The following is a 16,651-nucleotide window of genomic DNA, read 5'->3' as shown; positions in this document are numbered from 1 at the left end:
CACTTTTTACAAGTGGAGGAAGCCCATTAAATTCAGTCATTAGCATTGCGGAAGCCAGCGACAGGTTTCAAGTTGTCAGTGTGGTTTCACACGATGGGCTGCCCTGGAAACATGTCACACCCTGGTCCCAGTTTTTTTTGCAATCCCCTTTGACACAGCTACAGTTGTGCCTCCGAGACTATTTCAGAAATTTGAAAATGGTCTAAATTCAGCAAGTTGACAGTGACACCAACTTTGGCAGAATAGCGACGCATCTTTCTTCCATCTGTAACTACTCTGGAAGCGAAAAAAAAAAATCCTACAGGTCAACTTCCTCTGTCCCTATCAGCACCCGTCACACAGCCTTTACGCTCTCCACTTCGAGAAACCCAAAAACAACCAACTCAGTGGCTCAACTTCCACACCCTTTAACGGCACTATCGTCATGCTCTTCATACTACCAAAGAGGTTGAACATGTGCAGGTCGGCTTCAACATTCCGTGTCGACAACTTGCACGCAAAGAGCCAAACGGTGGTGGCCATCCGGTCACCGCAAAACCTGCTTGGGAAGACGATAAGCAGCTAATAATCAGCATGAATCCAAATTATGATTTTGACGAAAAGACCGCCAAAACCCAGGGTGGGGGACCACTGACAGAAACCCTTTCATGTGAAACCACAGCGGATTTTGGGGTTGTCATGTTCTGGTGATCTATTCATCCATTTTCTACCATTTAGCCCGTTCAGAGTCACCGGTCAGAGTGATCTCAGCCTCATCGTTCGTTCAACGTCACGCGGACGGGTGACTGGCAATTCATCAATTCCCATTTGAAATGACACCTTTTTTTTTTTTTTATGCTCGCCGTTGATCTATACAGAAATAAACAATTTACAGTAAAAACTTCTTCCGTGCTCATCTACAACAGCGCCTCCAGTTTCACAGTATGGAGCCGGCGGCTTTCGTGACGCGGCTAAAGAGACTCTTGCCAGACGTTTAGAGAGAAACAAACGGAAACAAGCTAGTATCCAAAAACAAAAAGCATTTTACATTTTAAAAACAAAGTCTCACTGTACAAGGCTTGTTTGCGCCGCATGCTGCCAAACACAGCATTGCTGATTCTCTTACTTTCAATGTCAAATTGGGTGGGGTGCAGATTAAATACATAAACCCGCCCCGATTTTCTGTAGCACACCCAAATAGACTCTGCGACTTTCTGTGTGCATTGCGTGTCCAAGTATAAATTAACGCACAAAGACGCAAGCGAGCTAATACAGTTGTTATATTAGAAAAAAAAAAAAAAAAAAAACATCGGGAGCAGTACTGATTTCTGCCTCCTGGGTTGGCATTTGGAGGAAAGGTCATTGAGAAAAAAAGGAAACGTGCCCACTAAAGACACCTGTAATGTAAACAACTGAAGCAAACTGAACGTGAGGAGGGAAAACAGGATATGCGCTGCATGGTTTTTGAAATGGTTGTACTTTGACCCTTGGCGTGCGGCAGAAAACATTTCACTCGATCACAGGAGGGGGTACGTTTAAATAAAAAAAAAAAAAAAAAAGATGCTCCAGGTGAAGTAATGTTGACATTCTTTCTACTACCATTTTGGAGTGAACGTGCACCGTGTGACAGTTAGACGAGTTCCGGAGAGGATCAAACTATGCTTTGATGAGCATAATAAAAGGAGGCCCAAAAAAAATACCTAAAATCCAAAGAAACAAGGGAGCACAGAGAAAAGTCTGAAAAACAAAAAGGAGGGGCACCTAGTTAAAAAAGGACCGCCGAAAGCCTTTCTGGTTCAAGCACGAGAGAGATGACACACACTTTTACATGACAACGGTAAAAAGTAGTTGTTTTTCCATTCAGTTAACACACTACGGGTGCATCGCAGAGGGGGGGTGGGGTCTTTTGTTTTCATGCAAGGGGGTTCAGTAAAAAGAAAACAAAACCAAAAGAAGGTGAAAAATGCACAAGGTGTTTCCGTCAACACTCGTCATCCAGTCTGCGCCACCACGGCGTCGCCGAGGAGTTGGCAAGGCAAAGCAGACAGAGTCGAAGAAGAAGTAAGAGCGCAAGTGGTGGCCAAAAGCTCCTGACGTGGAGGGTGCGGAGGGGGGCGCGTGGCGTGGCATGGTGGCGGGTGCTTAGGGTGGTGTTCAGTTTGGGGTTTTAGTTATCTGATATCTGAGACGGAGCTCTGGTTGATGCTGTAGGTGGGGGCAATGGTGGCCGCCAATGGGGTCCCGTTGCTGGTCAGGCAGCTCTCCTGGAGAGCCTCGAAGTACGTGGCCTGCACGGGCTTGTGACACCGCAACAACTGTATGGCATCGTCTATTTTAAACCATTCCCTTTTCCTCCCTGTTGGTGACACAGACAATTGAAAAACAATTGATTATCTTTAAAAAACATCCTGAACCATTATCTTGATATGCCCGGAAAGCAATCAAGGCTTCCAATCGTAAATGTTTAAATGGTTCGATATTTTTAATTATGTCATTGCATCGATATGTGCTCAACAGTGACTGTAAATATTTGATTTCCACTATCGCCTCCCTCCCCACTTTAAATCTTTTTAATAGCTTAATGTAGACTAGCCTGCAGGCCTGATCTAAAAATACCTCACCAGTTACGGAAAATTGCGATTTCCTGGAAAAGGTTTAGAAGTGACATTAATATTTAACACTTTTATATATGTAAGATGTTGGATCTTGATTTTTTCAACAGGGTTGGCAATTATTGTGACCAGTTGTTAATGTGATCAGTGTCTTCATCTAGATGAATATCCCCAATTGTTGCTAACATAATTAAAGTTAATTTGAGCACATTTGTCCATGTCAGAAGTGTCACTGGTAGCCCTTTGTATTAACCGGCATGAATCATTTTAATGTGCCCCGCAGTTTATCCTCACCAATGTGCGGTCTTGAGCTAACATTTAAACAGATATGCTGTGATGTTAAAAATCGGCATGTGCCTAGCTAGCCTGTTTACAATTCCAAAAAGTTCTGGGGGGTAAAACAAGGGTGCCGTGTGACAGCCTGTGAGCCGCACCGATCCCACAAGTAAACAATAGTGCCGTTTACCAATGTTGACCGAGTCCTCCCAGTCCTCCAGAACCTCCGTCACGATGAGAACGTAAACAAAGGTTCTGTGTTTCCTTTCCTGGTTCTGCGAGTCAGGCATGAAAGGAAACAGTCGGTTCACACAACAACACAGGGTTAATGAGCCAAACATTATAGGCCAATGAACAGCGGCTCACCTCGAACACGCCGACTAAACGACCCAACGTCCCCTTCACGCCCGCCTGCCGAATAAAAACATAAGCACAAGTGAGTATTCACACTGACATTTCCTGTTAAAACTGATTAAAAAAAAAAAGCCAGCTAAAACTGCAGCAGCTTCATAAAGAGGCAACGGCCTCAAATCAATCATGGAGGTAGACGATGGCTCTGACAGGAGGTTTTTCCGGAAGGTCAGTCTTTTTGCTGCTTCTTCATCTTCCAGTAACAGTCTATAAATAACTGTTGACGGCACTTGCGGTGTCAGTGTGGCTTCAAGAAAGATCATGTGCTAAGGGGGGAACTCGGGGCAGCCTAGGGGCGGGATGAAGTTAGGCTCCCAACCTGGTCCCGAGGATAAAACATAGCTCGACTTCATCCTGTAAGATGTGTGGCATAGAGGTGACATTTCAAAGTAAGTATCCTGAGTCTGCTTAGATGGAGTCAAACATAAACAGAGATTACCGGCGAGCAGACCGAGAGAGGGACCATTAAATGTTTTCCCCACTTCTGCAAATTAACATCTCTAAAAAAATCAAATGACAGTCCAGGCAGGAGCGGCATTTGTATAAACGCTGACAGTTTTAGAAGCCGGGTGGAAATGTGCTGGCAGCATCCTGCAACTAAACAAAGCCAGCAAAGACGCGCATCCACACACCAGGAGCCAGGATGAGCGATGATATCAGCATCCGGCATTGTGCTGGACATGGCACAGAGAATGGCCTTTTTATGGTGCCAAACGGCGGACAGCCGCGAGGATTCAGTGTCTTCGCCCTGATCAAAATGCCAACGACGTGAATAGCGCCGTGTACCCTCCAGAAATACTCCACTAAAGTGGCAGATGAAAGCGGTCCCAAAGGCGGAATATCGATTGCAAGGGGAGACTCCCAACTGTTTACTAATTGCTACCCTTCTCTGAACACGGACGACAAAGCCAACGCCACGGTGTCTTCAAAGTCGTGCAATTCAGTCCGCGCCGAAGGTGTACCTCAAGCTTTTTCTTTGGGCTATTATTCCTCCCCAACAAAGCCTCAACACAAAGTAGTAATCCTCAAAGAGTTATAGGGTTGCGTAGTGGCTAAAAAACTTAAATACGCCTTTGTCTCATTCCATTTTCACACTGTGGTTAAGTTCTCTAGAAACGGCTGCAGCTATTACAAATCTGTAGACACAAAGAGTTGATTTTTGCAATCCAAGTAAAACTTGGTGTCGGATGGCTGTTAACTGGCTAACGGCTGATTTCCTTGGCAGCTTGTGTACAAATCTGTGCTTATTGCGTATTTGTTTTCTTGCTGTTTGTTCAATAAAACGATTGAATGTGCACCGGCGGGCATAACTCTACTCCTACCTAGCAATGGTATGCGATATTGAATTTCCTAACATTGATTCCTTGTGTTGGCCTAGACATGCTGTTGTGGTAAACATTGCACTTTTTGTTGTTGTTATGACTCTTTCCTCCTGGCTCATGCCCCTACTTCCATCCATTGCTTTTCTATGGCGCTTGTCCTCAATGGGGTCACGGGTGAGATGAAACTTATACCGGCTTACTTTCAGAGGGAGAGAAAGTAAACACACCCTAGCTCAGACAAAAATATAAGCGAGTTGGCTCTACGAATGCAATTTTCTTAACCTGTCTATCAGTGGTTAGGTTAAAATGTAACTGGTATAAATTGCCAGGGTTCACACACACAAACAAGCTTCCCGGCAACAGATTGTATCATGTTTAAGGTTAGCTGCCATTTAATCCTTTCAGAAAATCACTAAAGACTCACTGTAAAAAATAAATAAAAATCATCTCACCACTTTAAAACATTTGTAAAAGGTGGCTTGAGCTGAATCCCGGCTGACCTTGTTTGACACTGCTGTGTAACATGATGACCACGATGGCACTGGCGACATGTTGCTAGGCTCTGCCCGAGCAAGCAAACATAGCAGTTGAAACAGGGGTTTAACTGGAAACTATTTGGCCCAGAGTAAAAGCAATTGACAGGACAACATCCAAAGTCAAACGCTGTATAGTTCTGTCAACCTTCTCTGTTTACACAAAGTAAGCAGACTCATTTAAATCTGTGACTAGATACTGGTTCTTGTAGGTGTTATTCGAGAAGTTTGCTAATTCCTGTGGTTGATTGATGGTACCCTCCGATAAAGAAAGTATTGACCAGCTTTTGGTGAACAAAGCCTGACTGGGATATAGTGAAGATGTTGGCTGCCATGTTTGCTTCTCACGTCAGCCGCTGATTTCAATAGGACATTTAGTTGGGAAAGTTGAACAGATCTCAGTGTAAGGTTTCCCTGTATAAAAAAAAAAAAAAAAAAAGAATGCTGTCAAACTTTTCTTGAAGAAGAAAAAAAAAAAAAAAGCTTGAAAAAGTAGCACTTGTTGAGAGAGGGAAAAAAAAGATGTTTCTTCTCTTGGAAATGTCCTCCACCTATAAAAAAAATTCACGGAACTTGTCCTTGAGGGTTATTAAGTTTTAACAATATAAATAGAAAATGTATTTGTCGAGTATGCGGAAAGAATCAGTGGTGAGTCTGGAATAAATGAGTACAAATACTGAAATCTCATCAGGAGATTTGGTTTTGAAGTTCACCAAATTAAAAATGAACTGGCCTGACATTGACTGCACTGCTTTCCATTCCATTCCATCCATCCTTTCTGCAGTACAGAGGAAATAGATGAAGAAAATAAACATTTTATTTGTCAGGGGCGGTGTGTGTGGGGTCCTTTCCTCAAAAAATGTCTTTCTTTTTTGACCAGCGTGAAGTTCACCTTTGCACTTTTACAAATCTACAGCACAGACAAAATAATGACATTTGAAGTGAAAGCCCACCTCCTCGCACACTTCCCGAGTAGCAGCAACGCTGGGCTCCTCCTCAGGTTCCATGCCCCCACCGGGAACGATCCATTTATCGGGATGTCGACTGCTGCTTACCAGCAGCACCTGCAAAAGCATCGCAAACAGACAGTGGGCTGGCTTCACGGTCTTGAATGGATGCTATGTATTCACACAATGACACTTTGTTGTGCAGGCATTTTGGGGGAGGCCAACCATTGAGAAATAATGTGCGGCAACTCATGGATGGAACACCAAATTGTTGCAAATCACTTATATGCAAATAGTTACGGGTGACTCCATTGGAGCGTGTCAAATGACTGAAATCACTGGATTACCTTCCTACCTATGATGGTCATGGGGTACTTCTTTAGAGTACTTTTTACTTGCATAATGAAGCCGAATAAGTACTTCAAGCACAGTCAGGGTTATTCCACAACAAGAATATGTAGTTCTATCCAAGTACAGAGTTGGAATACCTTTGCAACCTCAGTTGACCAACAATCATCAAAACAAATAAGGGCGTGAGGACATGTCACATGAACGATGATAAACATTCTTGCTTAGCGGCCAACAACAAATGCACAATTATGTAAGCCAAAGCGTGCATCATTATTTCCTCCTGTGTTGTCTATCGGCTAAGGTCAGCATAAGTAACACTTGGGTGCCTGTGGTGTTAGCACCACTAGCAGTTTCGTTTAACAGAGGAGGCACCATTAACAATCTCGACTGCCGCTTGAATGACAGCGAGTCACAGCGCACAACAACCAGGGCTGCCGGCTTCGGTTGCTGGGCGAGAGCCGGCCGGTCGGCCGGCCGGCGGAAGAACATTAGCATCAGCTAGAAGCTAACAGTGGCTAACCTGATACTGAAGAGGCTTACATAACTCTCGGGAAAATATAGACACATTTTAAATAACAATAACATAAAACGACAGATAATCGTTAACATACAAGTTATTGGAAGGTACCACTTGTAAAAAAATACAACACCTCTGTTGACGCTTAGATTCATTTACAGTTAGTGCTGAGGCTAAGGCTGTGCTAATGCTAACATTAGCCCGACTGTCTCGCCACATCCTCGGACTCACCTCTTCCTCCGATTCGCTCCTGAAGCACAGGCAGGCGGCGCGCTTCTTGTAGCCGTCCCCGTCGTACGTCCGGGTCTGGTTTGACTTGAGCTTCATCATCGCGGAGGGGGTGCACAGGCGTTGGAAAAGCACGGCTAAGTTGAGCACGTTCGAAGGCGACGTTTGTACACGCAAAGTCCTCCTCGGGAGGAGCCTCGGCGTTTTCGCTTTAAGATATATAACTTCTTCTCCGCTTCATTTTTACACAGATCGGCGCATCTCCGGCACGGTCGCCATTACAAGGAGCCACTACGCCCACGACGTAATTTAACCTTTAATAGCTCCGCGAGCGTACGAAAGTCACGTAGGTGGCGTTCGGGGATAGAGGCGGCGGATAGCGGGGGAAACGCAACACTGCGTACGGACCAGAGTGAGCCGGTGGAGGAAACGGATACTTTTGGTTCCAACTCCCTTGCAAGGACCAATTGTTTGCTCCTGGCTTTAACCCAAAGCCAATATTAAACATAGCAAACGGTATATTATCGACTTATTGTTTTAAAAGAATGTTGCAGTGGGTTGTCGTTTAGAGTCAGCAGTTTCAGCACCGCAGGTAATGGACAGCGCCACTTTAAACATCAACAAATGATGGCTCACATGACTATTAACTTGATCTCCTTAGCATTAAAAGGTAGAAATACGGGCAGATGACTGTTTTGGTTGATGTTAATCTTTTAGAAGATTTTAGATCGATTTTTTTAGTAGTTTAAAGAGCATCCTCATTGATGTTTAAACAACCACGTGGCATAAAAAAGAGATGAACCAGTTTAAGAACGTCGAGTGACTATTGCCAGCTTAACGATTAAAAAAAAAAAGTCTTAGAAAGGCAGGAAAACTCTCTAAGCGATTACTTACAGACTTTCCCGACCTATCTAGCAAATATTTCTCCAAAAGGGACAAGTGACAAACAAAAAAAGTTTTCATTCATTATGAACAGTTCAAATTGCAACACAAAACCTTTAGGCTTCTGCTAGAGAGCAAAACAATGTAAAGAAAAGCCATGCTAGTAGGCGTGCGCAAACTTTCATTTAACACGAGTTTACATGTGATTGGGTCACTCTGAACACAACCACATCCACAATTATAAGAGGTGGTGAACACTTGTGCAACCACATCACCTTGTTTATTCTTGCTTCATTTTTTGAAATCCAAATGGACACAATGCATTGCATTCAATTTTACAGGTTACACAATTTATTGTGTGTGCGTTGTGTGCCACTCTAAAAGCTTGGTGTCGAGAGCATTTGGCATGTGTGTATGTCTGTGTACGTTTGAGTTATTGAGACGACTGCTGTTGAGAAACATTAGAAAGTCTGGGGAATGAAAAATGTAATTAGAGGCAAGTGATGCCCCCGGGTGGCTGCAGCAGTAAATATGCAAACATAATTAAACTGCAGTGGTAATGCTTCTAAAACAGTGAGTGCCACGGGAGGAAAGCCAAAGGTTTTACTTGCTCTTATTTTGTGCATACGGTTATTAATCTTGCTGACCACTTTCAAAAAAGCTGCGTAACATTAGTGGCAACAACAACGCTTCACTATGTAATGCATGCTGCATGATTTTTTATTTAAGGTTTTTACTTTTTCAAATACAATATTTGTTTTTTGTCTTGTTTTCCTTGAAAAATACTTTTTCTTTGAAAATATTTTACTTATTGCTGAAAAAAGTATTTTTCTCTTGATTTTTTTTGGCAGGGGGATACAAAGAGTATATATAAATTTTTCTTGGAAAAATAAGACTTCCATTGAGAAAAAGGTTTTTTTCTTTCAAAGTAGTTTACTCTTATACTATAAAATCTTTCATCTCCTAAAACGATGACATAAAATTGTTACACTGTACGTTCACAATTGTGTTTTTGCAGTTCACGATGGCGTATGGTTCACTTGCAGACAGCCAGATGAAAGTAAAACAAAATAAAATAAAACAGCAATTGTATTTACCCACAGTACAGTGACCAATCCAATCTTCATCACACGTAATATAGAGGAAAATTCATAAGCATTGACTGTGCTTGTGTGCGCAGATGTTATTTGGCTCTTTCTTTTTCACTCGAAGAGTGGAACCTTGACAGAGTTGAAATAAAAATATATGTACATAATGGGGTCATACTCAAGAGGCTGCGGCGCTGCTTGCACTTTGACGATGCACAGTTGCTACGGCAACCTCCTCTCTCTGCTGTCTGAGCCGTCCACACGCTAGGAAAAACTGGATGGACAGGATGGCGTCGGAGTCCATCTGTCCAGAGGGGGGCGCTGATCTCATTCAAAACAGAAATTCAACAACATTAACACACATTGTACTCCACCACTAACACTAAACTACTACTACTACTATTACTACTACTACAACTAACAAACTGAATTCGACATCACAGTGCCTAAGCACATCACCTGAGCTCTGAGTCACTGTGATGTCATTTTCAGGTGACAGCAACTGGCAAAATGGCCAAAATATTTTTTTTCCCCTCCTGCTTAAGTCATAGTCCACAAACACAAAATTAAGCAGAGTGCCATATTTACCAGTGGGGATGTAAAGAACATATCTTTTTTTTGCCTTGACTTCTCCTTTAAGATTTCCTTTACAACTGTTATTTAAGAAATTAAGAAATGTGCTCGAAGTGACTTGGCAGCATTAGCGTAATGTGAAAACAGAGTGACACGCACATTTAAATGGAATCATCAGAGGAACTTTATTAAATGTCTATCTATTAAATGTCCATTCAAGCTCAGGATAGAACCACACGCAATAATGGAGTAGCATTTGATTTCGGGCTCATCCTGAATGACCAGAGAATGGATTTCATTGTTAAGTCGAAGCCTGGAAAGGTATTAGCGACATTAACCTTTTTCTTTAAATATGCACTTTAACGACCTGGGAAACGAGCAGGAGATTGTTGTTGCTGTGCCTGAGGCCAGAGAGGTGATTGCCAGCTTTGTTTCAACCCTGCAAGAGAAGCCCTTTGTTGGTGTCTTGTGATTGTTTGCGCCTTTGAATGGCGCTGCCTCTTGATGGACACCAGCGTTTGCTAAAAGCTACCAGCATAAAAAAAAGCCTTTTTTATATTTATTTGTATTTGATTCTAAATGACCAAATCTTTCCCTAAGTAATGTCACATCAACATTTTAATGTGATTGCACACATTGCTCATTCAAGACTAAATTGTCCAAAAGGTGTGCCTATGAGTGTGAATGATTGCTCATTTGCCCTGCGATTGGCTCGCAATCAGTCCAGAGTGCCTCTCGTTTCGATCATCAAAAGTCAACTGCGATCGATATGAGGTCTAACGCAATAGAACATTTATATATTGATTCCAGTTCATAAAATCGACAGTGGATCTGTCAATGGATATAAAAATTCTACACACCCTTGCTCAGATGGTAGGTGTTATTAAAAATGTTTTTACCACTAGTAATATGAGCTACAACCTGGCAGTTGGGTAATTAAAAAAAAGGAAAAAAAATTATATATATTTTTATTTATTTTACATTATATACACACACACACACACACACGTATTGCTTTTTCATCCCACCAGGGGCTGCTCTCACCATGTTGTTTATTTCTCACGCCAGCCAACAGAATCCACATTTGTAGATGCTAAATCAATACAAATGACAGCAGGGTGCGTGTAATAGCGCATGATACAAGTAGCACACCTGGCTGGTGACAGCTGCCCATCTGCCCACAACAACAAATAATAACATTTTTCTCCATCCACCCTCATAAAAACATCATGGCCAAACTACAGTGTGCAGCCAGCCACTCACCCACCCAGTGAAGATGGATAGTTTTGACGTTCAAGCACATTTAACATCCACACGCTGATACTTAATTGCCTGTTGTTATGATGCGGCGTAGCCACAGAAGGACGCTTGGCCACGGGTTGCAAAACGGATGGGATTGAATTTCACGTTACAGTAAGCCAAGAAAGACAGTTGTCAATGCATTGAACCTTTGTTTGATTATATGCCCATACATCGAAGGTCATCGCTTTGAATTTGGATTACAGGAGAATTCAAGTGACAGATGAGCAAGTGTGTATTTAAGATATACCGATAATTTAGAATACTCAATGAACCAAAAAGGCATGTTTTGGATTCTGCTGTATGAGAAACTGGAACCAAAGTCCTGTCCACTAATAAAAGTATGTTGAAGCCATGCATCTCAAATGAGGAGCTCAGTTAGGCCTGGCTGGTACGTGGACGTTACTGATTTGTTTGTTCGGGTAATTTTATTGTTTTGGTAATGTTGTAAGAAAATTTTGAGATGATTTTGGGAATTGTAGTCTGGGATAGAGTTTAAACTATGAATAGAAGCAAATGTTGTGCCACCATGAGTTCAATGTTAGAGGAAACAGAACCTGTCGAAAAGCAGTGCAACATGTTGGCCACAACTAAGTTTGTTGAAGCTGAAGGACACACAGGTCATTTGACGTTCCTGTGGGGTACTTTGTTTGCCAGCTTGATTGAAAGAAGTAGAAAATCATTCATTTTTCCTCCTCTAGAGTGAAATGGAAGTGACCAGAAAAGAAAAATCCCAAGCTGTCACAGGCAGCTCAACGTTTGGCCTTCCTAATGAATCACACCACTCGATGAGAGAACCTTTTGAACTGAAGAATTTATACTCTCAGTAATTCCCATTATGTGTCCATGAAATGAGCAGCGTCTGGGGGCAGGTGATTACGCCGTCCGGGGATTCCGAGAGCGACTGGAATTAACGCGGCTTTCCATTCTCTCCACCCCGTGGCTAATTGAAACAAGGAAGCTGAGCTGCTGGGATTGGAAGGCGTGAAAATGTCCTATTCAGTGCAGGCACTCCCAGGGAAAACAGTGCATGAATATTAATTTTTCGACTCTTGCCATTGGGGTGGTACCCTCGAAGGTTCCGCTTTTGTGCCCTCTACACTTTTATAGCGCCTTTAAAATAAGGCGCCAATAAATCTTGTAAAAATTGCACAGGTCAAAATAAGGCTGCCATAAATCTCATAAACGCTGCGAAGGTTAAAACAAGACTACCGTAAATCGTGTAAAAGCAGGTTAAAATAAGGTTCCCATCATTCCCAACCATGCTGAACAAGTTACAAGAGTAGTATGGATACTGTAAAAGCTGCGAAAATGAAAGTATGACTCAAGTAAACCCTGTAAAACTGGCACAGGTTAAAATAAGGCTAACTTAAAAATAAAATGAATAAAATAAACATCTTAAGAGCTTGGGTTGGTCCCTTCAGGGTGAGCGTTTGTGAGTGGTGGCGAAGGCGAATGTTTTGCTCTTATCAGGGTTTGTTCAAGGTGGCAAACGTTCACCAAATGTTCTCTGAGGTGAACGTGCATCCGCGACCTTTACTGACACTCGCAAACATTCCTCCCTTCAGTGAGATACCCGGCTTAAGACAGGTCATAAAATCTACATGGATAAAAAGAGCTACCGTCATTTTCGTTTATAAAAAATATGCAGGTTACAGCAGTGCATTACGGTGTCATTTTGTGTCGATATTTTTATTCATTTATTTATTCATTTAATTATTTACAGTTGCTATTAGTGAACGTACAGATCTATGATACTATAAGTGCCAAAGTTCAGGTAAAATTATGACTACTGCAAATCTTGTAAAATCTCCTCAAGACTTCTTCAGATCTTGTAAAAGTCCTGAGGTATGCATATTAAAATAAGGCTATAATAAATTCTGTCCGGGGGTGCATGGTGGCGCACTGGTTAGCACGTCTGCCTCACAGTTCAGAGGTTTACCTACCTGTGTGGAGTTTGCATGTTCTCCCCGAGCCTGCGGCGCTTGGGTTTCCTCCCACATTCCAATAACGCTGATTGGGCACTCCAAATTGCCCGTAGGTGAGTGCGAGTGCAGATGATTGTTCATCTCTGTGTCTCTGCGATTGGCTGGCAGCCAGTTCAGGGCGTCCCCCGCCGACTGGCCGATGACTGCTGGGATAGGCTCCAGCATGCCCTGTGGGGACAAGTGGCACGAAAAATGAATGAATAGAAGGATGGATAAATTGCGACTGTTAAAAAGGCTTCCAAAAAAAGTACAAGCTGTGCTGGTTCGACAGTGAATTCCTAAAAAATTGCACATTGAACAAAGACTACCACAATCCAATGAATTACGCAGGTCACAATAGAGTTAGTGAAAAGCAGCAAAGAGGATAAGACAACATTACATCCACGGAAAGTCATGTCAATGAAAACAAAGCTAGCGTAAATCCCCTAAACTGCAGAGATTAAACTAAAACGCCCGTTGAAATTGTGCAGGTTCTATTTGTGAGTCTGAAAACACAGTCCCAGTGCATTGTGGGATAACAAAAACACATCTAACATTTAGTTTCATAACAGGAACAAGTTGGCAGTGTGTTTTTGTTCCATGGCATCCCCCAGATTGCGGAACGCGCACAACACTCATGAATATTCAGCAGCTAGGCTGCCTCAAAGGAGAGCAACGTGGAGAAGAGTGCAGCGCTTGCCCGCCCGGCCCCACCGCCACGTTGCCCACTCCACAGGTGTGACCCGCAGAGTGGAGCGAGGTCCTCATCTACTTGAGACAAATAAACGCCTCCCTCAAATTAATCTTTCCCTATTCCAGTCATTGAGAAAAAAAAACAGGGAGTAAGCGTCTGATTGTTCACATGGCAGCCAGCCTTACAGAGTTAATTGATGAGTCAATTTTGTTGCCAACCAAAACAGCAGAGGATGGAGGAAATTGTGTTTCAGATGGAGAAAATTGAAGGAATTCATCTGTAAAGAGTTCTTCCATGCAGCTCTGAAGTTAAATGTGGACGATTGAACCACGTTGGACTAAAATGTCTGCTTGTTACCTGCCATTTGACTTCCATTTCCTTTCCTTCCTTCCTACAACCCCGATTTTTATTCACACATGCATCACATTTACACCCTTCCCTCACTGAAACATCTTCCTTTCCCTTCTTCTTAACTTCTAGCCTCTTTTCACCTTCCTTCCGCTCAGATGATCTTTTCCTTCTTGACTTCCTTCCTTTATATATTTCTTTTGGACCTTTGCCCCTTCACCTTTACCTACAATTTCCTCATTTCTGCCTTTGTTCCTTCTGTCTCTGATCTCTCATCTGCTTTAAATTCTTGCATCCTTCCTTCTGTGGCGTAAGTCGCTTCTTTCTTTCTTTTCTTTCTTTCTTTCTTTCTTTCTTTCTTTCTTTCTTTCTTCTTTCTTTCTTTCTTTCTTTCTTTCTTTCTTTCTTTCTTTCTTTCTTTCTTTCTTTCTTTCTTTCTTTCTTTCTTTCTTTCTTTCTTTCTTTCACCTCCGACTTGTTTTTCCTTCATTCTTTGCTTCCTTTATTCCTGCCTTCTTTCCCTCAGACATTGCTTCCTTCCTATCATTTTACTTCTCTACTTTCCTTCCGTCTCTTTATGTACAGCACTGCTTAAAAACACATTCTGAATGATTCTTTGTCAGTTTTTGCCATTTATCATGCTATACCTGGAAAAGAATAAAGGTCTTTTTTAAATGTGGATTGGTCGTGTATCCAGGTGTGCGCACCTGTAACAAAACACACATTAAAACACTAAAACACACTTTTGCGCATGTGTTGTTTGTGTGTGATATTGGGCATGTTGCACAAAGTGTGAGTTTTTCCTCACACTGATTGGACTTGGTATCTTCGTCATGCTTTACGCACAAGGCGCAACGCACCACGCGCAACGCGCATCATCCGCCGCGCACTCACTCAGTCATTCCACGGCGTGAGATTACCGAACAGCAGGCTTGTCTTCCTCATGGACGCAACAATTCCACTTAATTTATCTTAATTGACAGAATAAAGGGGCGGTTACATCTGCTGCGTTATCCCTACCGAAGCCGCTTTGACGTTTTAACCCAAATAAGGGGTAAAGGTTGGGGGCTGTTATCGCCGAACATTCACTAATCTGCCATCAACACCTTCGCCGTCTCTCCTACTCGGGGTGCAGTTCGGCGCAGATAAGAACGCCGCGTGTTGGTCCGTGGAGCATCAATCACGCGCGGGGAAAATCCACCAACGGGAGAAGGAAAAAAAAAGAGGCAACCTCGCTTGGTTTGCATCGTGTCCCCCCCCCCCCCCCCCCCCCCCCCCCCCGCCCCCTTCCCTAGTCAGCCACCCACGATTTAAGTTGCAGACTTTTCAGCACCACTTCCCCCGGTGTACAGAGCTCTGTGGATTTCCTCGTGGATACTACGTAGAAGACCCACGCTGAGGACCGCATTGGAAGCTCTGCAAGGAAGAAGAAAACCGGTGGTAAGTGCTGCACCACGTTACTATCGCAACATGCAAACAAACAAATTGCTTCTTTTACGCTTTAAAGTCTGGAGAATAATCACGAAATGGATGCATAAGACGTGCTTTGAGGACTTGTGCCACTTGTACATCAATGCGTGCTGCGCGACGCCCAACTGTGCTTGTTGTTGCATGTGTGCTTTCAAAAGGTGCATCGTCTTGTCTGCATGCGAGCATCCCGCGCTGCAGAGGCGCCTCAAGCACAACCCCCACTTTCCCCCCCCGCAACAAAAATTCGATTAAAACACGCTCAATAAATTTCAGCCTAGAGTTGGAGCGTTAAAGGTATAGCAACAGCTGGTGCACATCAGCGGAGCAATACGCACTGCCCCCCCCCCCCCCATATTCATCATCTCAATAGCCCTGACACAAGTTGAGTCATGTAGAGAAGCACCTTCAATGGATGGTTGGCCAATAGTAAAATTAGTCTTATAATATCCTACAATTGTGGAAACGCGAGGATGAGCTCAATTCCTTCACCCTCTTGTGTTTGTGTGAGACTGAGTATGCGCCTCCTGACAGTGGTGGTGATGATGATGATGCTGGTGCCCCCCCCCCCCTCCCTCCTCCTCTTCTTCCTCCAGCAAACTTTAATAGGGCACTTAAAGCTTGCATGCCTCTTGATGCAGCAGCATTATTTAGTTGTAGTAGATGCTCGAGTGGTGCACATTAGGTTATGTGGTCATTGCACCGTAAGCAACACGACACCGTGACAACACCGCCGTGTTAATATCGGCATCTGCGCCCGCCCGGGTTGAGGAGCTCCCCGCGGCCTTTTATTGCAGGGACCAAAGATTAGCTTTGTGCCGTGTTATTCTCACAGCTTCAATTGGACACGTGGTGAAGGAAGGTAGTGGTGCAAATATGTCATTGTCTGCATTCCGACTCAACTAGCAGTGTAATTAACCCAAGGCTCTGACTCGGCGAAAAAAAACCCAGGAGGTTTTTCAGTCACTCTCTTGCGGTCTACCATATGCGACGTCTCGGGTTGTTCGCGTTCTACCCGGCGAGTCATATTATGCTTGAAACGTCTGCTGCGGCTTCCACTGACTTTTTTTTTTGTGTGTGCTTTTGCCTTATCTGCTCCTCCAGTGCAACGTCAGCAAAAAAAATAAATCCTTCCACTACAGCTACAAGGGTCAGGG

The 16,651-nt window shown here is 43.3% G+C and overlaps 2 protein-coding genes across 2 annotated transcripts in view; one reads left to right on the top strand and one right to left on the bottom strand.

The window, feature by feature from the left end:
- Nucleotides 1–152: 152 nt before the first annotated feature.
- Nucleotides 153–7,480, bottom strand: nudt3b (nudix (nucleoside diphosphate linked moiety X)-type motif 3b). The gene is made up of 5 exons (XM_037252107.1): nt 7,180–7,480; nt 6,087–6,197; nt 3,234–3,278; nt 3,058–3,142; nt 153–2,335 (listed from the first exon to the last, which is right to left on the bottom strand). Exons 1-5 carry the CDS (start codon nt 7,276–7,278, stop codon nt 2,151–2,153), a joined length of 525 nt encoding a protein of 174 aa, XP_037108002.1. The 5' UTR covers nt 7,279–7,480; the 3' UTR covers nt 153–2,150.
- Nucleotides 7,481–15,305: 7,825 nt separating this feature from the next.
- LOC119122841 (metabotropic glutamate receptor 4-like) overlaps nt 15,306–16,651 on the top strand; it is a 91,565-nt gene continuing 90,219 nt past the window's right edge. Inside the window, exon 1 of the mRNA XM_037251444.1 lies at nt 15,306–15,467. The gene's annotated coding sequence lies outside the window, so the exon portion shown is untranslated. The remainder of the gene's footprint in view (nt 15,468–16,651) is intronic.

The sequence above is a fragment of the Syngnathus acus genome, chromosome 5, assembly GCF_901709675.1.
Source record: "Syngnathus acus chromosome 5, fSynAcu1.2, whole genome shotgun sequence".
Lineage (NCBI taxonomy): Eukaryota > Metazoa > Chordata > Actinopteri > Syngnathiformes > Syngnathidae > Syngnathus > Syngnathus acus.
Note: the sequence above shows the minus strand (reverse complement) of the source record. Positions and strands in the feature narration are given on the sequence as shown.